The sequence below is a fragment of the Ylistrum balloti genome, unplaced genomic scaffold, assembly GCF_031769215.1.
Source record: "Ylistrum balloti isolate Yb309-2 unplaced genomic scaffold, AGI_CSIRO_Ybal_v1 Utg370392, whole genome shotgun sequence".
In the NCBI taxonomy this organism is placed as follows: domain Eukaryota; kingdom Metazoa; phylum Mollusca; class Bivalvia; order Pectinida; family Pectinidae; genus Ylistrum; species Ylistrum balloti.
Window position 1 is genome coordinate 492,853 of NW_026782271.1, and position 24,803 is coordinate 517,655.

Genomic DNA, 24,803 nt, shown 5'->3' on the forward strand with positions numbered 1-24,803 from the left:
TTCTTCTCGGACACAGGTCGATAACAATTGGCAATTGTCGTTTTCTTCGTGAATAATCCTTCTTTATTACGTTATTACGAAATTAAAACAAAAGTAAATGTTTTTAGTTACCAATGTATTCAATATTTTAATTGATTAATTTAATATTCAAATTTTAAAATGCAGTTCGACATTTTAATGAAAATTCTTATAGGGCTGTTTTATTGTTATTTATTTATTTTGATTTGTATTGTAAATTGACTGGCCTAGCAATTCAGTTAATTTCTCATAGTCATTGTTACACATGAGGCAGAACATACATTCAAAGTTGGTCCAACAATCATTCTTATCCTGATGATTCCAATTAGGACGAAAACAATTCCTCGCCGTTTGATTTTTCTGAAACAGTTTAAACACGAAATTATTTGACTTACGATATCATTACTTACTTGATACATCATGAGAAGGACGAAATCGCTTTACGATACTGCTGATTTTTTCCCTTTCCTTGTTTTTTATTATTATTATCATTATCATTATTTTTTTTATTATTATTTATTTTGCAAGATTTTATTCTCGCCACTCTCCAAGTCGGTTTCGAGATTGGTTTCAATTTTGGTTTGTGTAGTTATCTGGCGTTACCTCCCTTCCCGGAAATAACACGCTTGTTATATCAACACGTGCCCAAGAAAGACAGCAAAAGAAAATGGGACGAATGAAGAAAAAGGTAAGAATATTGCTAAGATGGTATCGTATTTGTTGTTTAAAAGTAATTTCTGTACAAGAAACTGTTCTTTAGAGATATTGTAAAGTTCAATTACCTAGATGTAATAGTAGAATGTTATACCAACCTATCCTCTTTGAGTACGAGAAAGTTTCAAACCAGATAATGATAAAGACCGTTTGAAGGTATACTGAAAAACAAATTTTACAAGAGGTGTTTATTCCTTTGCTCCTCCGGTGTTGAAGATCACAGATGTCAAAATTATATGACCCATTCGACATCAATGTGAAAGAATTAATCAAAAAGATAAACAGATTTTTATATTGGTTGTATAAATTTGAAGATAGTTGTATTTTTTTATTTGGGATTTATCTGTGATTTATCCAAGATAGCCTACCAACACAGTTCAGATTTATATAGAATGAAAAAGTTGAAGCCAAAGGTGTCAGGTATGATTATAAAGCTGTCTTATTGTTTATTCTGCGGATCTATGCATGTTGCAACTGTATAACATAAAAGGACATTTTGTTAAGGTCAGTGGCAACAATATATTGCAGGTCTGTATATTTTGACATAGATATCACCTAGGTAGTACCCAGAATTGATTTTTACACCACAATATGGTTGTAGCTTAATACGTTTGGCTACAGGTGAGTTTGATTACCTGTCCACATTTCAGATTTCTAATTGGCCTTATTTCAGCAAGGATAATACATTGTATAAAGATATTATAAAAACAGTGAAAAATCATAGATGTTAATGCTTCTTAATACAAAATGTTATGGGAAAATGTGAAACCTAACACAGCTGAGACCTATGGCAAAAAAGCAAAACCTAACATAGTTGATACCTACAACAAGTAACCATCCAAACTGCTTAACTCTTCAATGTCTGCCAAACAAGTTAATTGGAAGACACATATCGACTTGGGATTGACATCCTTTCATGTCAGGTATATACCTGGGTTAACACCTTGACATACCTAGTAAAACTGGCTGTCTTGCTGCTTTATCAAGGTGAATTCACAGTCCAATTAACAAATAAATGTCCTGTCAAGACCACTAATCCCTGCCAGCCAGCAGGTAGGTGTATACTGGTAACCCAGGGCATTTGAGACTTAAAGCGATGAATAAACATTGCATTTGACAAACACTATGTTGATAAAATAATTTTTATATTTAAAACAAAAACTTCAAAGAGGTGAAAAGATGGTTCCCATCACGGAAGTGATTACAAGATGAAAATTACATAATAAACAAATTGATATATAATGATATTGTCTTCAGCTACATAAAAGTTGTCACTTATATGTAAATATAGATGTGCAGTGAACAAAATCAAGTTAAAACAGCATAAATTTGCCTTACCATTTATCAAAACACTGTGTGCCTATAATTTTTTAAGATGCCTGCCAAACCAGGATACAATTCATTGACCAAATTATCATTACTGGACATTGTTTAGCTACTTTGATGTTTAAACTGTTATGGTTAAATAACAAACTTACTTATTAGTCATTTAATAGTACTGGACATGCTTATTTAATTAAATAAAGCTGATTTAATGTACACAGTCTTCATAAACACTACTGGTGAATATGTGTCAGGTGACGGAATTGACATCAGAAACGACAGACCAATCTGAATCCTTGATTTTCAGAAGGGAACTAGCTCTGGACAATTTAGCTTCCTTGGTTGTTTACAAGTAAATATACTGCTACCTGTATATCATGCAATACACTAATTACTTTTTTCATACATTATCTATTATTTTTCACATAAAATGTAGTTTTAATTTTCATTGCGGGTGACCTTTAAGGTGGTGTTATGAAACAGATAAATTTTTGTGCAGAAGAGATATTCTTACAACTATATCAACCGTTTACCAGGTAGTAATAAACACAAAACGTCACAATGAAATCATGTTTCACCAGTAATGGAATAGATTGTTAAATAGCACAAATCAATGAAATGTTATGCAGCATAAGAAATGTATGCCAAATATACATATATGCCAATGCATCAAATACTAAAAATTAACAGGATACTTGCAAATATAGCATAATAAAAAAAACAACAATGCAACATACTGAAAGAGTATTTTAGAAATGGCAATATAAAAGTTTAAAAAACATGCACAAAGTAAAAAATAAACAGCAGTAAAATAATAAAGGAATTAACTTAGACAGGAATTCCCCCCAAAAAACCCAAACATCATTCAAGATCAAAGGTTCATTTGCATTCTCTGATCTTTTATCATGTTTATATAAATGGTATATTTTAAACTATCATCATGATTCCTGTTTGTATGATGTACAAAATGTTGTTTTTGCAGTTTGAGAGTGGGGAAGCCACTGCCTTTATGTCTAGAAATCAAGCCATCAAGAAACTTCAGCTCAGTTTGGCAGATTTCAGGTAATTGTGACTGATTTCACTGATTGGTATAAGATGCTAAATATTATACTTTTTAATATGTAATTACTAGTTAGTATTCATCTGAAATGATGATAAACTAAGTGTAAAATCCTGTTTTCCCCAAAGCAGTTTTTGGTGCGAGTCCTGTCTGTACATGTAATGTGTGACACTTCATAATCCTTCTTTTCTTGGTAGCTCAGGTAATTTGTGACACTGAATTTTTTCCCAGACATTCTACACCAGATTTTTTCAAACAAACTCTTCAAAAGAGGGTTGTATTTTTGCTCTGGGGGACAGAATAGCATTAATTGTTCCCAGATAAATATGTGATACATTTCAATTTTGACTGAGCATATGTCGTCTTGTTGAAGTTTTTACTTTGTTTACTCAATTTTAACTTGAAATCTTACAAAAACGTTACATTTACCTGAAGACTTTACTGATAAGTCAGTTGTAACATTTCGGGATAATCTTATCTTTCACAAGTAGAAATAATTACTGTAGAATACTAGAGCTGGACACTTTTTTCTTATATTTGACAACAGGATTTTTTATGTATAAATCACACAAAAAAATATTCCCATGCATTATGTTTAATTTTTGTATTTTACCTGCTTTTCTTTTTTACAGGCGCCTATGTATATTGAAGGGAATCTACCCCCATGAACCTAAACATAAGAAGAGAGTTGGGAGAGGTAACACAGCTCCCAAGACATACTACTTTGTCAAAGACATACAGTTTCTGTCACACGAACCGATAATATGGAAATTCAGGGAGACCAAGGTATTCACTAAGATAGTCAGTGATGAAATTTCTTGGAAGAAATTGTTAAATGGAAAAAAAGTTTTAAAAACATTGTATATACTTCATTGCTTACAGGTAGTCATCCTATTCATTTGAAGTTGGCACAGTAATGGAAATGAAATTTACATAGCTGATACCGATGTTTTTTTCTCTGGAAAACAACAGGCCAACGCCTAATAAATTTGAAGAGTTAAATTCTGAGAGATTACATCTATAGCTAGAAATATACATTATAAGTCATAGGAGATATTAAGTTAATTTTTTGTGTACAATAGAATATATTTGGAGGTTATGAATACTAAATAGGTCAAAAATTAAGTTGAGAATTTGTATTGATTTTCAAGTATTTAAGTCACCTGACATCAACTGGCCATGTATAACTAGCTCCTGCAACATTTGTCTGTAATACTTTGGATGGAGCTGTTTACAACTGTACAGATGTTACCCTGTGATAATTGGTAGAAAACAAAATCATAGTCATATCATGAACATTGAGCTATGATACAATTATGTGTACAATAAAGAAATTGTTATGATAGAATTAGGTATTTTGTGCAAGATTCAGGAGGTAAAATACCATAACTGTTGTGATTTCTCTTATAGCATTATGTACGGCGACTGAAAAAAGCCTTGGAGAAAAATAACACAGAAGCAGTCAAACGTATCAGAGGCAATAAACCAAAATACAAACTTCACCATATTGTACGGGAAAGGTAGGTGGATGTATTAACAGAGAGAGAGAAGTGTTTATAGGATCACATTATCAGCAATTTAACCAGGTTTGGTGATAGTAGGTGACAGGCAATTTTTTCTTAGTCCAAAATCTTACTGAAAGTTAAGAGCGACTAGTCAGTTGATGTAAATTTCAACCCATGTAACAAAATTATTATGCATGCTGATAACCAACGCATAATTTTCCCCTCAGGATCGAGTCTTATAGTATAATTTAGATTGTTTACAGTAGATCTCCTGTGCTACTTGTCACTGGAACTTCATACTTATTGTATGAGTTCCCCTTAGTGAGGCAATGTGTTGTATATCAAAATTAGGTTACTTTGACCTTTGAACTATATGATTAATGACACTATTTAACAGCCACTAGATTTATTTGCAATTATAGTAGCACTGACACTATTCCTCATTGAATACAGTGAGTATGTTCGTATCTATTAAATGATATTTTAATGACATTTTCCAGCACAGGTTTCTTTAGGGAGCCTCTTTGCTGTACTCATAAGAATTATTGTAATTATAAACTAATAATATGTAGAATTAGTTCCTACACAAATTTATGATTTGTGCATTTTCGGGATATATTTTCACATTAAATAGGAGAATGTAATTCATGTAATTGTCCTGTTTCCCAATAATATACAAAGTAACTATCAAGAGTATAGTTATTACAAGAAATCAGTGGGTGAAGAATATATGGTTGATAGTTTGGGGGAGTTTTAATTACAACTTAATTACAATTTTTAATTACAAATTTAAAAGTTGTTAAATAGAATTGTAGTCAGATTTGATGTGTTTCTAACTTTGAGCCAAATTAATGCTTTACACTATTAATACTTTTATTATTTTTATATTTAGAAAGCCTATGATGTACACATAATTATCTGTGGTGGATGTTGATACATTGTTACTATCAAGTATCTTACTATTCAACCCTTTATACAACTACAGGTATCCCATGTTCTCTGATGCTATCCGGGACCTAGAAGACTGTCTGTCGATGTGCTTTCTATTTGCAACTCTTCCAAAGACGAGTAGAACCTTCACAGAACACATATTCAAAGCTAGAAAACTAACAGGTATGTAAAACGTGTTGATATCTAATGAAAAATGTCATGAAAATAGAGAGAAAAAATGTTGACTGTTTTGAGATGATTTGAAAACCGCTTATAATTAGAAGACTTCATTAGCGCAAAGTTGAATTGAGTTAAACCGGATGAAAATTTGTACTTTTTAAATGTATATTGTGCAATTTCAATATTAGCTTCACTGTACAGGACACTGAAGTGAATACCTTAGTACCTTCATCTTAAATTCACCTTGCTATAGACAGTTGGTGAAATTTATTGTACAAAGTGGTTCTCTTATAAAACTTAAATGTGCTAAGAAAAATGTCAAATTTCCTATATAGCTTGATAGGAGTTTTCAGATTGGTTGAGATTGTACAGGATTTACAAATGATCTTCTCTGTATTTCAGTTGAGTTCCTTCATTATGTGATTGCCTCTAAGTCCTTAAGAAAGGTGGGTTAAAAGTAGAAGAAATAATTATTCTAAAATAGATCATTGTAAAACTCATTACATCTTTCACTCTTTTTCAATGGGTTTTTTTTTTTACAATTCCAATTTGCACAGTTTTATTTCAATCTCAATAAAAATGAAATATAAAACCCCTCGAAAATAAAACCACTCAAAAATAAAACCTGTGGAAAATAAAACCTCACAAAACTAAGAGCACATGCCTTTGGAAAAGTCTTAACATCATCTACAAAATGATTCATAATTTGTCATCGCTTTTGAATTTTTCAGGTGTATGTCTCCATCAAGGGGATTTACTACCAAGTGGAGATACTTAATGAGACTATCACTTGGGTTCAGCCTCACAAGTTAGGGTATGAGGTAGGTTGAAAACAAGTACCTCGTTTATCGGACAGTAAAACCTATATTCAGGTAATAAGCCCACTCATATCTATTGCTGTATGGTACCTTTTTGAACAAATGCCATTTCATGGTCCTGTATTTTGTCCCAGAAATCAGAGGAAGTGGTTAGTCCCTAGGGTCTTGTTTAATTCCTGTCTCCTGACTAGGAATCAAGAGTAGGGTGACCTGACTTCAAATAAGAGGTATTGTCTTAATGCCAGGCGTCCTATAATGATTCTGTCTCCTGACTTGAAGTCAAAGGTTGTATGTTGACCCCTGGGGTCCTGTGATATTCCTGTCTCCTGACTTAGAGTCAGAGGTAGTGTCTTGACCTCTGGGGTCCTGTAATATTCCTGTTCACCGACATAGAGTCAAATATAGTGTGTTTAACCCTGGGATCCTGTAATATTTCTGTCCCCTGACTAGGAGTCAGAGGTAGTGTGTTGACACCTGGAGTCCTTAATATTTCATCTCCTGATTTGAGAGGTAGTGTGTTGCCATCAGATGTCAAGATGACAGCCAGGCCTTTAAAATGTTTGAGTTTTACTGTGATTTTGCAAGAGCTACCAGGAATCAACAATACTTCCAGATTTGTTGACTCTGTGGTATGAATTTACTCTCTGTACGTCAAAGTTGATATAGACTCTCGAATCCATATCTCCGAAAAATATTGAGTGTATGATCAGAATGTAATCACTAAAGTGAAATTCATCAAGGTCACATTTATTGTTTCTGTTATTTCTTATATCTATTTTTGGACATTGTTGATGCTACAAATGCCATACTGTAGAACTTCATATCTTTGTTTCTGTCTTTAATAGGCCCCAACTGAAGTGGATTTCAAGATCATGCAGACGTTTGTGGAGTTCTACATCACAATGTTGGGGTTTGTAAACTACAAACTCTACCATACACTTAATCTACACTACCCACCTCAGGTTTGTATAACAAAACTTCCTTCAGGTATTTAACCTACACCACCCGCCTCAGGTTTGTATACCGAAACTTCCCTCTGGTATTTAACCTACACCACCCTCCTCAGGTTTGTATACCGAAACTTCCCTCTGGTATTTAACCTACACCACCCTCCTCAGGTTTGTATACCGAAACTTCCCTCAGGTATATAACCTACGCCACCCTCCTCAGGTTTGTATAACAAAACTTCCCTCTGATATATAACCTACGCCACCCTCAGGTTTGTATACCGAAACTTCCCTCTGGTATATAACCTACGCCACCCTCCTCAGGTTTGTATAACAAAACTTCCCTCTGGTATATAACCTACGCCACCCTCAGGTTTGTATACCGAAACTTCCCTCTGGTATATAACCTACGCCACCCTCAGGTTTGTATACCGAAACTTCCCTCAGGTATATAACCTATGCCACCCTCCTCAGGTTTGTATAACAAAACTTCCCTCTGGTATATAACCTACGCCACCCTCAGGTTTGTATACCGAAACCTACGCCACCCTCCTCAGGTTTGTATAACAAAACTTCCCTCTGGTATATAACCTACGCCAATCCAGGTTTGTATACCAAAACTTCCCTAGGGTATTTAACCTATACCACCCTCCTCAGGTTTGTATACCGAAACTTCCCTCTGGTATATAACCTACGCCACCCTCCTCAGGTTTGTATAACAAAACTTCCCTCTGGTATATAACCTACGCCACCCTCAGGTTTGTATACCAAAACTTCCCTAGGGTATTTAACCTACGCCACCCTCCTCAGGTTTGTATAACAAAACTTACCTCTGGTATTTAACCTATACCACCCTCCTCGGGTTTGTATACCGAAACTTCCCTCTGGTATCTTTACAGTGAGCTGTATGTATAGTATAATTTTGTTGGGCTTACATTTCCTGTATTTTCAACAAAATGTTCATTATTACATGTGTAAGATTTAATTGATGTGTAATACTCCATTAACAAAAAATAGGATTTTTGTCAAATGGTCCATTAATGGACATATAAAAATTAATGATATTATGGGACTTCAACTTAATATACTTCAAACATCAACCTGAAAATATTTCATGACACATAGTTGTTATATTACCTCTATTTTGCATAGTAGTTTTGACAGATGATTGATAAACATGATACTATAAGTGTTTTACTATGTACTTATTTTACAACAAATAGCTATTTATTTTGTATGACAGCTTGAGGATGGTTTCACAGAGAACGACTTTGATGAAGAAATGACACGAAAAGAACGAGTTGAAGAAGTAAGTTCTAGTTCATACTGTTGCATGGTCAACTTTGACTTGTAGTCTGGTTTTTTGAGACCAACATATCATAAAACAATAAAATGAGCTCTAATGGCTTTGAGATGTATTCAGACATTAAGCTTGATATATCTTCTGACCATATATGTAGATCTGGAAGGCTTTGAGATGTAACATATGTTTTCACAGTGAAGTTATCATCAACTACTACCAAAGAATGTCCCTTGCTGTTCATGGGACAATTAACCTAACAAGAAGAGCTCAAACCAAACCAGATTTGTTTAGATTTAATTTTTTACCCGACCATCATCAGGTGGTGGGCTATTCTAATCGCTCTGCGTCCGTGGTCCCTTGTCCATCTGTCAATCCATCGTCGATCCATCCGTCACCAATTCCTTTTATTGCTATTTCTTGAGACAAAAGGACAGCCATCTTTGATTTTTTCAATGAAGTTTGTTATTGCTTTTTCTTGAAAAGTAAGAGATGGATCTCTCTGAAATTGCATATGTAGGTTCCCCTTGGTCTTAAGTTGTGCCCATGTAATATTGGAACTGATCAGAGAAACAAAATGGCGGAAAGGTGGCCATCTTGGAGTTTATGTCCCTTGTTGTGCTTGTTTGAGTTTGGGACTGATCAGAAAAACAAAATGGCGGACAGACAGCCATCTTGGGATTATGTCATGTTTGTTGTTGCTATTTCTTATGGAGTACAGAATGGATATCTCTCAAATTTCATATACAAGTTCCCTTTGGTCTCTCCTGGTGCTCATTTGATTTTGGGACTGATCAGAAGAAACAAAATGGCTTCCAGGCAGCCACTTTGGATTTGGCAAGTGAAGTTTATCATCCCTATTTCTGCAAAGGAATGTTCAAATGTCTTATCATTAAGAGCAAAAACAGAAAGAGAATAGAAAAGATGGGAAAAGATCAAATTTTTAAAGAGCATATAAAGACCAAACAATAGTGGGCATCAAGATCCCTCTGGGATCCCTTGTTACTTTCATCAGATTCCTCTATAGCATTGCAAACATTGCATTCTGTAATGTTTTTGTTTTGTCTGGTATTTCTTATGTTGGCTTTGGCTTCATTTCAGTTTGATTAATTTTGTTTTTGTAGAAACTGGCATCGTTGTCACAGAATGTGATGTCTATTGATGCTGGAGGGGGAGAGGATGATGCAGAGATAGATGACTTCCCTCTTGCAGATGTAAGTAATTCCCCTTTTAGATATAGATTATCTGCCCTTGTTCATTATAACCATGGTCAAAATGCTAATATAAATTATTACATTCTTATAAATATAACAATAATAATTGTTCTTCCTTGTTAATTCTTTGAGGTTAGTTATGTATATTTTCTGCTATCAAATCAATTTCTCATTCAGTGTTTTTGTCATAATTTGTCATTGTAAGATCATTTCTGAGATCAAAGCATTATGTTCATGTGGTGAATTTCACTTTCTTTGATGAATAAATGACTTGACAGAGTATACTTCATTTTCTTGGACATCGTTTTTGGCTTTTGCCGAAGGCAGAATTCTTTTCTGTTAGTCTAAGTATACCAATTGGCTATTTACATTTTATGTTGGACTTAAACTTCTACTCCCACAGCCAGATAATCCAGATCACATTGAGCAGGCACGTGTTGAAGCAGAACAACACAAGAAATTTTTATCACTTTTCAAAGGCCAAAAATTCTTCTTAAATCGTGAAACTCCTCAGGAAAGTTTGACATTTGTCATCAGGTATGTTCATATAGTCAGCTAATGGGTTCTTTGTTCTAAACCACGGTGCGGTGTCCGACGTCTGTAAACTTTTTACTAAAAATCGCATCTGGTCATGGATAACAACATGTTTTGATTCTTCATTTCAAATCATGGTGCGGTGTCTGAAGTTTGTAAACTTCTCAGTAAAATTTGCCTCTTGTCAGAATGACAATATATTTTGACCAAATTTGATTAGAAGCATTCTTGGGGGAAAGAAAGTTTGTAAAAATGATGGTTCTCTGTCTGAAAGGGTCTGAGGGACAGGGCCCAAAAAAAATCATTATCTAGTAAGAATGATTGGAATTTGTCCAACTTTGGTCTTGATCATCCTTGGGTGAACAGGAATCAAGTTTGTATAAATGGTTGGTCTCAAAGGGAAAATAGGGCAATTTCTTCATAATTCTTCTTCTTTTGCAAGAATACCAGGATTGTAACCCGATTTAGTCTGAAGCATTCTTGGGTGAGGGGGAATCATTTTTGTATAAATGGTGGGTCTCAGCTCCCTGGAGCGGGAATGGGGTACCTATGGAGAAATTTAAGCAAATTCTTCCTAATCCTTCTGTAGGAATGCTAGGATTCTTCCCCAATTTGATGTGACCCTTTTCAAGTGAAAAGGAGTAAAATTGATAGAAGTGTTTGGTATTATTCCCCGGGCATGGTCTTGTAGTTTAATTAGGCCATCCCCTTTTGTAGTGCACTGTAAACTTTTAACACTTTTGACTTCTTTTGGAAAACTCCTGAACGGATTTCAGTGAAATTTGACAAAAACCTGCCATGGTTAAAATGTCTAAAATATGGTCCCAAATCCCAGGAGCCTGTGGGGCAGGGCCAAAAAAGGGTCAAAATAATTGAAACTTCTTCTCAAATCCCAGTTATCCCAGTGTTCTTCATTAATGGACAGGCCATCAGATACTTTACCAAAATTGTAAATTTCATGACCTAAGGGCCTCACATTTCCCCCAGGGGAGGAGATAAAGTTTACTATAGTTTTTATAGGAAAATCACATTTTTTTAACATTATTTGTATATTTGTGATGGGGAAATAGTGGCTGATTGGCGGGGTCAAATATGGGTCAAATTGACTGAAATTTCATAAATCAACTTCTGAAATCCAACGTATGGTAGAATCAAGTGCTCTTCATGGATACTGTTCCTGGATGGAAGATTTTATATAGAAAAATTCAAATCTTGAATTTAATTTCTTTTTATTCAAACTTGGTGAGAAGCCTTAGCATGGGACAGCAGTTAATGTATACACATTTTGCATTTGCTATGTGCGTACTCTATAGTTAAAGTGATATTACTTTTTGAACAAGGTCATTTCGATGACTTGTTACAAGAAGCATTATGACTCAGGTGACCGTTCAGGCCCCTGGGCCTCTTGTTGCAATTCATAGCAATGTGGATTGCATGGTTCTGTATCATAATCAGTAATATGGATGGATACGTTGTACAGAAAATTCTTCTCTACATATTCAGGAATATCTGACTGTATTTATTTTTGTGTACTGTATATGGGGAGACATTCACCCAGGGTTTCTTCATTCTTGTATAAAACTCTTCATACAGTGCTTAAATCTATTTAGAATACATAGATATATTGAGAATAAACTTCAGCATCAAACTTTTACCAATTTGAATTTACCTTCATGGCAAAAGAGCATTAGGATGAACAAAATATAAAACTGCTGTGATTGTTTTCTTATATACAATATTAGGACAAATATGTAATGTTTATTTGTTTGGTTGTATTTCTATGTGAAAATTTAAGTATTTTTGCTATAAGATAGTTTGATGATATTAATGTTATGGTATGTACAGATCATTTGGAGGTCAAGTTTCTTGGAGTAAAACTGATGCCCAAGGTGCTACATATGAAGAGACAGACCAGACCATAACACACCAGGTAGTAGACAGACCCTCCAAAAGTATGGCCACCAAGTACATTTCCAGGTAAATTTCTAGTGATTGAATTGTAACGCAGACTGGTATGATTTGATCTTACTTTGGTGATTAAATCATTTAAAAGACTGAGTTGGTTACCATTTGATAATGTGTCTATGACTCCTGTATCAAAGGGATTGATTGTGGTGTTAGTAAATGATCTGGTTATAAATTGTATACATTTGCTTATGAAGGAAAATGATGGGTCATATATATTTATGTGAAAACAAGTGTTGGACTTGCGACCATGGCACAGAAGTGAGCTTACTGTAAAACATATACATTTGTTTCATGATATCAATAGGTAAAATATGTGCCCCATGATTATTTTTGTGATAAATGTACCTTTGGATATATAATGTATATCATAATATACATATGTAATATGTTACAAGTTTATACATATAGATAAAATTTACAAGGCTGAATGACTTCCATGTGTGTAATGTATATTTCCCTCACACGTAAATTTTCACATTTATATTGATATATTTCATTCATTTGGCTGCATTAATTCTTTTATTGATTTCTGTTGTATTTATATGATGGCATGAATGATTGAGATGAAGTAATATACTTTAGAACATTTGCTGACAAAACACTGGACCCTATACACGTCACATCATGATTTTTGTTTAAGAAACTGTTTTTCATTAAAACTGTCTGAAACGTCTTTATAAGCTTACCTGGCCTGAAGCTTATGCCATGGTGCAGCATTTGTCCCTTGTCCTGCCTCAATTCATTAAACAAATTCTTCTCGATAACTAATTGACCAAATGTTTCAATATTTGGCTGGTATGTTCCTAGGGTGAAACCCAACAAAATTGCGAGAAGTAATGACCTTGTCTTATATTCAAGGTCACAGGTGTGAGATTTGTTAAAACCTTTTAATGATTTCTCCTCATGAACTTAAAGGCCTAGAGGCATGATATTTGGCTAGTATGTTCCTTGGATGAAGCCTGACAAAGTTTGCAAAAATAAATGAACTCAACCTTTTTTCAAAGTCACAGGGGTCAGATTTCTTAAAACCTTTAAAGGACATCTTCTCATGAACTAGAGGTATGATATTTGGTTGGTATGTTTGTAGGATGAAATTGAACAAAGTTTATGATAATGACGTATAAATAAGGTCACAGGGGTCAAATTTGTTATGCAGTTAAGGATTTTGTACCAGGTCCATATCAAATATTATACCCTGAAGGACGTTTGTATTAATGACATTATATCTTGTAGAACTTTTGTATAATATTTAATTATAATATGTTAATGAAGTCAATCCACAATTCTATGGCAGCAACCAAGAACAATATAGACATAAGACAAGGTCTGAAGTTGATATAATTCTTGGTATGTGTCTCATTCTGTTTACTGTCTCATTGCTGTCATGACAATCTGTTTTGCATTGACTTTACTTATGACATTTAACATTATACATTATATCCTGTAGATCTGTTGTAGAAATGACATTGCATATACCCTGTAATTCTAGTGTATAAATGATATATTAGCATATATTTCAGCTTCAGACTTTTTTATTTTTGACCTATTTACAAAAGAGTAAAACAAGCAAAACCTTAACTACAGTGTACTTGTATATAGTAACATCAACAATAGACAAGTTTACGATAAAAATGAAATAATTTGATTTTAAAATTTTATTAATTTAAGAGACAGTAAAAGTACATAACACAAAACACAGAAGGACACCTTTTTTTATTAACAAGATGAGGAAGTTATCCAACTGCATAATATTGACAAAGCATGAAATATCAGATTGCAGAAAAGAACAGATTGTGTATATCAGTTTTAATAGAATAGTCTCCCCTTGTTTAGATTGAAATTCATCTTGAAAGTGAAAGTTCTCATCAATATGTATTCAAGGATGATGTATCAGTAAAGAATTATCTCCAGGAATAATCAATAAGGAAAAAAGAAGTTAAAAAGACTTTGCCTGTCAAGGAATGTCAAGTTTTTTTACCTGTAAAACATTATTTTTTTCCTGGTTCATAGAATTAAGAATAGGGAATAAGTAATTAGTGATATGGTGTTGTTATAGTCTATGTATTTTTACCTATTCCTGGTTTATTTCCACTTTTTGGTTACTCATTTGTCCCTTATCAGTGAAACAAGGGAGGTTGAGGGGACTGCAGTTTTCCCTCTCGGTCTGTCTATTCATCCTTCTTTCTTTTCATCCATCTGTCTGTGTACAAACACACCAAAGTTGATCAGCATTCTAGAGGTTTAATTCTTAAGGGTTTTCATCAAACCATCAAACTTAACACAGCTATAAAGTATCATATTATCTTGGATGAGTTCCTGTTTCAGGTCAATGGCAAGGTCAATGTAGCTATTTTTAGAAAGTCATTGTCAATGCTCAAGCGAATTCATTCCTTGAGGGATTCTCATCAAACTTCACACACCTAAACAAAGCATCAATATACATGTATCTCGGACAAGTTCAAATTTTCATGGTTGAGTGTTTCATATGAGATTGTATAAAATTTGCCTAAAATTTTAATGTTTGCTGGCAAAACCTTACCAAAAAAAAACTCAAAAGGCACATTTCCTAAAATTCTTGTCAGATGGCTCTGCATCTGTGGTTTTTGTTATCAGTATTTCTTGAAATGTACTTTATGGATCTTTATCAAAATTCATATGTAGGTTCCCCATGGTCCCTTGTGCCAATGTGATTTCGGGAGTTATCCAATAAAACAAAATGGCTGACATGCAGCCATCTTGGATTTTTTCAGTGTAGTTTGTTATCGCTAATTCTTGAAAAGTAACAAATGGATCTTTCTCAAATTTCATATGTAGGTCTGTAGTTGTGCCCATGTAATTTTGGGACTGACAAAAAAAACAAAATGGCTGAAAGGCGGCCATTTTGGAGTTGAACTTTAAAAATTTGTCATTGCTATTTCTTGAGAAGTGCTGATTGGATCTTTCTTAAATTTCATATGAAGGTTCCCCTTGGTCACTGCTTGTGCCCAATTGATTTTGGGTCTGATAAAAAAAACAAAATTGGCTGACAGTTGATCATCTTATATTTCAACTTTGAAAGATTGTTATTGCAATATCTGGAGAAGAACTGGATGGATCTTTCCTAAATTTCATATGTAGGTTCCCCTTAGTCCCTTGTTGTGCCCATTTGATTTTGGATCTGATCAGAAAATCAAAATGGTCGAAAATGGCCATCTTGGATCATGACTTTAAAAGTTTGTTATTGCTATTTCTTGAGAAGTACAGGCTGAATTTTTCTCAAATTTCACATGTAGGTTCCCCGTGGTCTCTAGCTGTGCCCATTTGATTTTTGGTCTGATCAGAAGATCAAAATGGCAGTAGACAGACATCTAAAATTTTGACTTTGAAAGATTATTATCGCTATTTCTTGAGAACTTCAGCATAGATCTTTCTCAAATTTCATGTTTATGCTTTCCTTTATCCCTAGTTGTGCCTGTCTGATTTTGGTACTGATCAGAAAATACAAAATGCCCCACAAGTGGCCATCTTGGATTTGACTTCAAAAGTTTGTCATCACTATTTCTTGTGAACTACTCTATAGATCTTTCTCAAGTTTCTTGTATAGTTCCTTTAGGTCCCTTGTTTTGCCTGTTTGAGTTTGGGACTGATGAGAAAAACAAAATGGCCAACAGGCAGCCATCTTTGATTTTGCCTAGTAAAGATGGTTATTATTAACAATACCTCTCAAATTTCAAACATATGTTCCCTTTGGTCTCTTCTTGTGCTTGTTTGATTTTGGGACTGATCAAAAGAAAAAAAGGCTTCCAGGTGGCCATTTTGGATTTGGCAAAGAAAGAATATCATCACAATATCTGCAAAGGAATGTTCAAATGTCCTATCATTAAGACCAAAAGCAGAGAAAAGAAGGGAAAAGATCCAACTTTCAAAGAGCATATAAAGATCAAACAATGGTGGGCACCAAGATCCCTCTGGGATATCTTGTTTTATGTTTCATATTCTGTTAACTTTCTTACTGCTCTCATTGCAGTCTGTTTTGCATTGACAGTAATTAAGTTTCTTAATTCCATTTTTGAGCAGCCATTGTCGTTTAGTAAGTAATAGGCATCAAAGTTAGAAGTGTTCCAAAAATTGAAAAGCAGGATGTTCCAAATAAATCTTATTTACTGAAATACCAGGTTTTTAATGTCCTTATATCATCCTGTACAACTTTTTATACTTTGTCAAACATGTCCTTTCAGGACAGTAGAAAATGTGGAATTGCAGGGAAATATGATAAATGACATCATACCCTGTAGATCTGTTGTAGAAATGACATCATACCCTGTAGGACTGTTGTAGAAATGACATCATACCCTGTAGGTCGGTTATAGAAATGACATCATACCCTGTAGGTCTGTTGAAGAAATGACATCATACCCTGTAGGTCTGTTATGGAAATGACATTATACACTCCTGTAGAGAATATATGCTTTGTAATCTACTTACAGATGCTATGTACAACCTCAGTGGGTGTATGACTGTGTCAACACAAAGAAGCTGTTACCTGTGAATGATTACGTCATTGATGCTGTTTTACCTCCTCATCTGTCACCTTTCGTGGAGGAGCAGGAGGATGACTACATACCACCTGAGAGGCTGGCTCTACTAAGCAGACAGAATGATGGAGAAGATTCAGGTAGACAAGGTGTTTTGATTAGTGGTTAATTGTCTGACAGTATGCAGAATGCCAAGGTGTAATCCACAAGATACTCCAGCATGACATAGTCACTGCTTACACTTGTATTACTAACTGTATGAAGCAGGATGATAAAGTGGTGCTAGACATTTGATAGAGTGTGTTTTGATGGTGAAAAATTTGTGGAGTTACTACCCACTACCGGTGCTACTCCAACCTTAGGAGATAAATGTCATACAAACGTGGGGCTGATTGGTGCAGCTCAGTCTTGTGATTTTTAGAAACAAGTTCACAGATGTTGTTCATGATAAAATTCCATTCAGTAGTGCAGACTAGATATGTGATTGTAGAGATTCACAGATATTATCCATAGTATAATTCAGTTAATTATGTTTAGTGAAGCCTAGCCATGTGATTTTTAGAAAATTTACATGTATTGTGAAAATTTACCTACCACACCAGTGGATGTGTTTTTGTCATCCTTAAAATTAGTTAATTGATGATGTTTGATGTAAAAGATTTCATTACCTATTAACAGTCCTTCATCTTTAATGAGGAACATATGTACATTGGTTTCAGTCCAAGAAGTTGTTAATATTTGATGAACTGTGCAATACAACAAAGCCACCAGAAAAATTCCATTTAGAATTTTTTTAACAATTTTTGTTCTGAATTATAACTCAATATAAAAGATATTGTCTTGGTTAATTAAAACATTATGTGTGAAAGTTATCCAAGGAAGTGAAATCCCATAACCTTTTGACTGGGTCATATAACACTGAGTTTCCTTGTATCTTTTGGTTGGATGCACACCTTCACAAAAGGAATCTAAATATATAAGCATCTAGGGAAAATAAATAAATAATTCAAATGTTTGCAAATCTATTGCTTAAAATAGATTACTTAGATGAATAAATTTCCTGTTTTCACACTTTGTTTAAACAACTTTCATATACTTTAAAAACATTACAAAAATTGTCCGCAAAAAAAAATCATCCTGGAGTAGGCCACTGCAGACATGAGCACATGAAATGGTTTGTTTTCATTCAGTGTTAAGTTCACCCTTAAATAACATTAGTTTATATTGCAGTTTCAGCCTAAAACTTTAGCCACTTTTTATTTTTGATCCATCAACAAATGGGTAAAACAAACAAAACTTAAACTACAGTGTAATTATATATAGTAACATCAACAATAGACAAGTTCACAATAAAAATGAAATTATTTGAATTAAAAAATGAGTGTATTTTATTAATGCATAATATTAACAAAGCATGAAATATCAGATTGCAGAAAAGAACAGATTGTGTATATCAGTTTTAATAGAATAGTCTCCCCTTGTTTAGATTGAAATTCATCTTGAAAGTGAAAGTTCTCATCAATATGTATTCAAGGATGATGTATCAGTAAAGAATTATCACCAGGGATAATCAATAAGGAAAAAAGAAGTTAAAAAGACTTTGCCTGTCAAGGAATGTCAAGTTTTTTTACCTGTAAAACATTATTTTTTTCCTGGTTCATAGAATTAAGAATAGGGAATAGGGAATAAGTAATTAGTGATATGGTGTTGTTATAGTCTATGTTTTTTTACCTATTCCTGGTTTATTTCCACTTCTTGGTTACTCATTTGTCCCTTATCAGTGAAACAGGGGAGGTTGAGGGGACTAGTTTTCCCTCTCAGTCTGTCCATTCATCCTTTTTTACATTAATCCATCTGTCTGTGTACAAACACACCAAAGTTGGTCAGCATTCTAGAGGTTTAATTCTTTAAGGATTCTCATCAAACCATCAAACTTAACACAGCTATAAAGTATCAAATTATCTTTTATAAGTTTCAGTTTCAGATCAAGGTCTTTGTAGCTATTTTTAGGTCATTTGACCTGTGCTTTGTCATCGTCCGCCCTGCACCATCTGCTGTGCGTAAATTTTTGACATTTTAAACTTCTACTTAATCTCCATCAGTAAAGTTCAGTGCAAATTTGCATGAAATGATCCTGAGATGGTCCTGACCAAGCGTTGTTATTTTTCGGGTATGTTTGATATCCAAGATGGCCGCCATCTTCAAAAACATATTTTAAACTTCTTCTCCAGTTCCACTGGTGCCACTGGGCTAAACATTGGTGGGAATAATAAGGAAAGGTAGCAAACAAAATTAATTGTCAGTGCTCGGGAGGCTTCATTCCTAATAGAATTTTCATCAAATTACACACGATCTAAAAGGACAAAATTATCATGAACAAGTTTGTGTTTTCTGGGTTGTTGAGAGTCAAGATCAAGTTCACTTACTATTTTTAGGTAATCATTGTCAGCACTTTTGAAGGGATTTTCATAAAACACTTTTAAAGCACAAATTATGAAAAAATCTTGAACGTGTTCGAGATTCAGGTTTGTTGAATGAATGTCAGGGTCACCATTACTATTTCTTGCTCGCCTGGCCTGAATAGCAAAGTGAGCTATTGTTATACCGTGGCATCATGACCAACAGAGTGAATTTTGGCAAAAAATTATCGGAAGCATCCTTGAGGGAAGAGAATGCATTTTATTTAAAAAAATGGGTCTCTGTCCCCAGGTACCTTAGGGGCAGGACCCAAAAGGGGAAATAGAGCAAATTATTTTAAATCTTTCTCCTCCTTTAGGAATGATTGGATTTTACCCAAAATTTGATCTGAAGTATTCTTGGTCTAAGGGAAAACAATTTTGCATAAACTGTTGATCTTGGTCTCCTTGGGCAGGAAGGTCAGGCCCAGTAGTAGTAAAAGGGCAAATTCTTGCAATTTCTTCTCTTTTATGAATGATTGGATTTTGCCCTAATTTTGTCTAAAGCATTCATGGTTAAAAGGGGAATCAGTTTCAAATATACAGTGGATCTGGGCCCCCTGGGGCAGGAGGGACAGAGCCAAACAGGGGAAATAGAGCAATTTATTTCCAATCAAACTTTTCCTGTAGAAATGATTGGATATTGCTCAAATTTGGTCAGAAGCACCCTTAGTTGTGGTGTCACTTACTATTTTTAGCAAATATTTTTAGTTTAATATAAAGCTTGCTCACACCTCTATATTATTTATTCCATTTTCTATGTTATATCATAACCTCTGTAATTACTAAACCTTGGCCTTCCTGTAGGAATGGGTGAGGAAGATGATGACAAGGCAGAGGCTGACCAGGATGAGGACGATGAAGCAGAGGAGGAGGAGGAAGAAGGTATGCGTGTGTCATACACAATGTAATAGAATAAGAACTGTGATGTTATATGTAATGGCTATATATGAATGTATTGGTTATCTGGTCATCATTGAAAACTAATCATTAATCTCCTACAAATGATAAATTATTCTTCTGAATAACCAAGAGGTGGACATATATTGAATGACCTTTACTTTCACAAGACCACAGGGGTCAACTGTGTTAGAACCAATTCTCAATGTCTAAAAGTCTAGAAGCTACAATGTCTTTGGCCAGTAGTATTCTTTGATGAAGGGTTCAATTTTGTTCAATCTAATAATGTTGACCTTCTTTCAAGGTCACACTGTGCTGATGTGCTATGTATATCAACAACTTCAGCATAATCAAGTGGCCTAGACATTGTGCTAGTAAGAAGCTGAGAAACAGGTTGTCCTATGTTGTAATGGTTTTGTCTTTGGGAAAAAAACACTTCACCCTAGTTGACATGTGGCCAGTTATTTGTATGCTTGTAATTGAAAAAGTCATAGACCATTTTCTTTAAGGAAACCTCCACTCAAAATGACTCTGGTTGTTCATGATTGTTAACCAAGTAAATAGTTAATTATTTGCCTTCTGATTTCGCACTCTATCCCAACAGATGAGGATTCTGAACAGGAAGTTGAGGAGGAAACTAAACGTTCAAAACAAAGGGATGTCAAACACAAACAGACACACGAGTCAAAGGTGAAAACAAAGAAACTGAAGGTATCTACAAGAAATGAGGGATGGAACTACTTCTCAAGTTCCTCATGTGTCAGCAAGCTGAAAATTTGTGGGGGAAGTTAAGTTAGGGATTCAGACAAGGTGACCCTTATAGTTGTCTTCTTATCTATGGTTTAATCAGTGTTCTATTGATAAAATAATTATTTTGATCAGTACATCATTGGTAGAGAGGGAGGTAATTACAGTAATTACAGCCTGATAGGTTTAGTAAAGAAATAGTTAGGTCACATAAAGAGTCTGTTATTACCCTGTTCAGTAGTCTTTTCATCATATTTCTCCTCAGCTCAAAAACGGGAGTGTCTCTTGTATAAAGATTTCTTGAGAATATGTCATGACCTTTGTGTGGTTGTCTCTAGGATGAACACAACACTAGTGCAATGTCAGTGGAGAGAGGGAAGATGCAGGAAGAGGATGTGGAACGAAAACGTTCACGACAGATGGCAGAGGAACGCAAACTAGCTGAAATGACAATCCCTAAGAAGAAGAAAAGGATGTATGATAGAGTCGTTGCTGCAAGGAATAAAAAGAAACAAGAGGTTAATTTGATACTTTTCCTGTTTTACCATATTCTTATCAAATCTCCACCCAAGTTATACTGGATTAGGTAATCTGGCTTGTCATCTCCTAACTTTACTCACACCCTTAAAAAAGATTAAAGTGCCAAGGGCACTTAAAGAGGCTGTGCGTGATGGATTTAAAGGAAGTGGTATCGCAGTACAGAATGGCAGAAAATGATTAAGGAAATTTAATAAGGGTCATCTAGAAACTTTTTGGAAAAGATATTTTTAAGTCATAAAGAGCACCTTTCTAATACTGCAAAATATAAGTTGTCAATAATCAGTTTGAGGACTGCTGCAGTTATAACAAAATTTGGGTAAGGCTAAAATTTCAGAACATTTACTGAACAGAGTACTAAAAGCAGAAAACACAAAAAAAAAAACCTATACTTTCGATAGTTCTTATGCTAAGAACCACATTTTCATCACACGATTTTGAATACAGGACATGTAATAGGATAAAATTCTCAAGAGTCCTCAACTCTCAGCTCTGCCCTCCTGCGAGTCCAAATTAAAATCCTAGGAGTCATAATATCAAAACTTTACATTGTAAATTTTGACTTAAGTAGAGCGATGGAGTGTCTGACTTGTGACCAAAGGGTCACTAGTTTGAACATTTAAAGACTGTTGTGAATTATTGACTAATCACCTTGAAGTTAGCAATAAAGATTTAAATATAAAGACAATATTTCTTGCTAATTTTATAGGATAAAACAGTTTACCAGGTATATCCCTGTGAATGTTCCAAGCTGCAAAGTTGCAGCTCTGACAATATTACCATTTTTTCATTACTTTGGTATATATTGTATTGTAGAGAGGAGGTCAGAAACATTGAACTTTGTAATCATAGGCCAAAATGAAGTGTCAGCTTGATGATAGGTGGATCAATTGATATACAGCTTGTATATTTCAGTGGTCTCCCCTTGTCCATCATTCACATAAACGGTTGAAACGGTTTGGGTGGTCTGTAATTATTCCACTATTCACATAATAAAGCTCAAAATGCACAGTTTGGGAATTTTCTGTCAAACATAAAGCAGTTAATTAAAATCAAGATACCATCCATTTCACCCATACTTTATAACACATTGCTTCCCGAAATATGTGAGTGTACTCACCCTACTTTTCATGCTGAAATTCTGTGAACTAATGATATTCAGTAAGTAACTTTCGGACAGGTACAGTTGGACCCCTCAAACTGCATGTGCCAAATGTTCTGCAATCCAGCCTCGGTCATAATCTGCACCTGGCGTTTATCTTTCAGTTTTAACCATTTCAACTGCATTCACAAAAGCGCACATAAGTTTATAAACAAAGTAGGGCAGAGGAGAGCAGTAATATGTGCAGAATACTTGTTGAAAGGATGCATCATTGTGGAAGATTTTTTACGTTTCCTTTTTTTTTTTTATCTAATATCGAAGTATTTAATCATATCGCAGCATTAAACATCATGACATTAAAAAGAATCATATTTATTCGGAATAAAAAAATCTTCAGCTAATGGAATTTCCATTAGCTGAAGATGGGTGTTGTTGATTTTTTGTGAAAAAAAAGTTAGGTCAAAGTTATTGTGACACTGTAATGACCAAAACTGGCAAAACAACTTTCAAAAAGTGGGGGATTGGGTAGTACAGAAATCTTGTTGGTTGTTACAACATTGCATAACTAATTTAACCCAAGCCAAGTTCGCTGGGCTATATCAATTCAGTTTGCCAATCCTCAAAAAGGATGTGTTCACTTCTAATGAACCACAAGTCCTTGGCATTTTGCCAATAACTTTTAGGAATGTTTTTGGAAATGGAAAATACAAATTTATAGAACACTTTTAAATGAAAGAATGAGAGTCTTATTCATCATCAATTATTTATCTTAAAAATCCATAAGGTTTAGATTGATAGCCATAAGCATGGTGCTTGTTTGGATAATATTAGTATTTGTTCAAATAGATTTAGTAATATTGACCATCTTTGAAAGGCTCTGGAATGAAGCAAGTTTTAAGGTTTTCCCAATAAAAGCCCTGTAGGTGATGTTGAGTGTTTGCTTGCTACATTTTATCAAGTTATAAATCTATTTACATTACTGTGTTAATTTATTTCCGTATTAACTAACTACAAACTTGTCCATCAATCATGAAAAATTTAAAAAAAAACACTAGTATTTTTTATAAATTTGCAAGCCACATGTTCAATGTTGACTTTTGTATTTTAAATTTTCAGAAAAGGATATTGACAGAAAAACGGTGTTCAATAGAAAAAGCCAAGAGGAATGGAAGGAAGGAGACATTGATTTGATCGTGAAATATTGTTCACCTACCAAGTCTATCATTAGCTTATGCTATGGTGCAGTGCCTGTCGTCAACATTTTCACTTGTTCCTTTCGCATCAACTTTTTCTTTAAACATATTTTAATAGCCAAGAAGTCCACTTCCTTGACCCACTTTCAAAGTCAAAGAGACCTAATGTGTAAAAATCTTTATAATGATCTGATTGAGAAGGTCAGATCTATATTGAATTGAGCAAAGCCCATTTCAATGAATTTGAAATTTACCAACTGCCATGTTCACTACAATGAGACAGATGAGCAATACAGGAATATTTAGTCTTTTGTTTTGTTGTGAACAAATGTCAAAGAAATGTGATTTTCTGGACTGAGTTGTATTGTGTTACATTTAGGACACTGCATACTTACTGTGGATAGCTCCTCAACAAGGCTTTGTTCATTTGGAATTCCTTCATTGATAGCATCCTCAAATCGGAGAACAAGAGAATTTAGTGTAAATTATTTCCATTAGAAAGAAAAAGGAAAAGGTTTATATGTGAATTAATGTTTTGTTTCATGTCATCAAGATTGCTACTTTTGGAGCTGAGGAAGTTTAACGAGGTAATTTTGAAAGAAATAAAGATTTTGAACATGTGTTGGTTTATGGTTTGTATTTTTGAAATAGTAAAGAAGATGTCCACGTGTTGACAATCCTAGCATGTTCACACAATCTGGATCTAAACTTTCCTTTTCATAAATTTCACTCTGCCATACCAAGGTCATATCATGAAGTTTACAACTGATGATTTTAATTACTGTATTTTCTGGATTATAAGTTGCTGCTTTTTTCCTCGATGGTTGGGCAAGCGTCTTATAT

The 24,803-nt window shown here is 34.3% G+C and overlaps 1 protein-coding gene across 2 annotated transcripts; it reads left to right on the forward strand.

Moving 5' to 3' along the window:
• The first annotated feature begins 637 nt into the window (after positions 1-637).
• On the forward strand, positions 638-24,580 carry LOC132554298 (pescadillo homolog). Of its 2 annotated transcripts, none has more exons than XM_060218603.1 (17): positions 638-706; positions 3,038-3,117; positions 3,748-3,901; positions 4,526-4,635; positions 5,606-5,733; positions 6,133-6,176; positions 6,462-6,551; positions 7,394-7,510; positions 8,739-8,804; positions 9,920-10,009; positions 10,413-10,546; positions 12,389-12,520; positions 16,978-17,174; positions 20,289-20,366; positions 20,986-21,092; positions 21,467-21,646; positions 23,884-24,580. In XM_060218603.1, the coding sequence occupies exons 1-17, from the start codon at positions 686-688 to the stop codon at positions 23,956-23,958; spliced, it is 1,803 nt and encodes a 600-aa protein (XP_060074586.1). In that variant the 5' UTR covers positions 638-685; the 3' UTR covers positions 23,959-24,580. The 2 variants fall into 2 exon arrangements, with proteins under 2 accessions (XP_060074586.1, XP_060074587.1); XM_060218604.1 differs by having other exon boundaries at positions 16,978-17,165.
• Positions 24,581-24,803: the final 223 nt, after the last annotated feature.

Bases quoted from the DNA above. Each gene is read 5' to 3' on its own strand.
- LOC132554298 (XM_060218603.1), top strand. From the start codon at position 686: ATGGGACGAATGAAGAAAAAG. The intron at 707-3,037 runs GTAAGAATATTG...TTGTTTTTGCAG, and splicing joins TGGGACGAATGAAGAAAAAG to TTTGAGAGTGGGGAAGCCAC. The intron at 12,521-16,977 runs GTAAATTTCTAG...ATCTACTTACAG, and splicing joins GCCACCAAGTACATTTCCAG to ATGCTATGTACAACCTCAGT.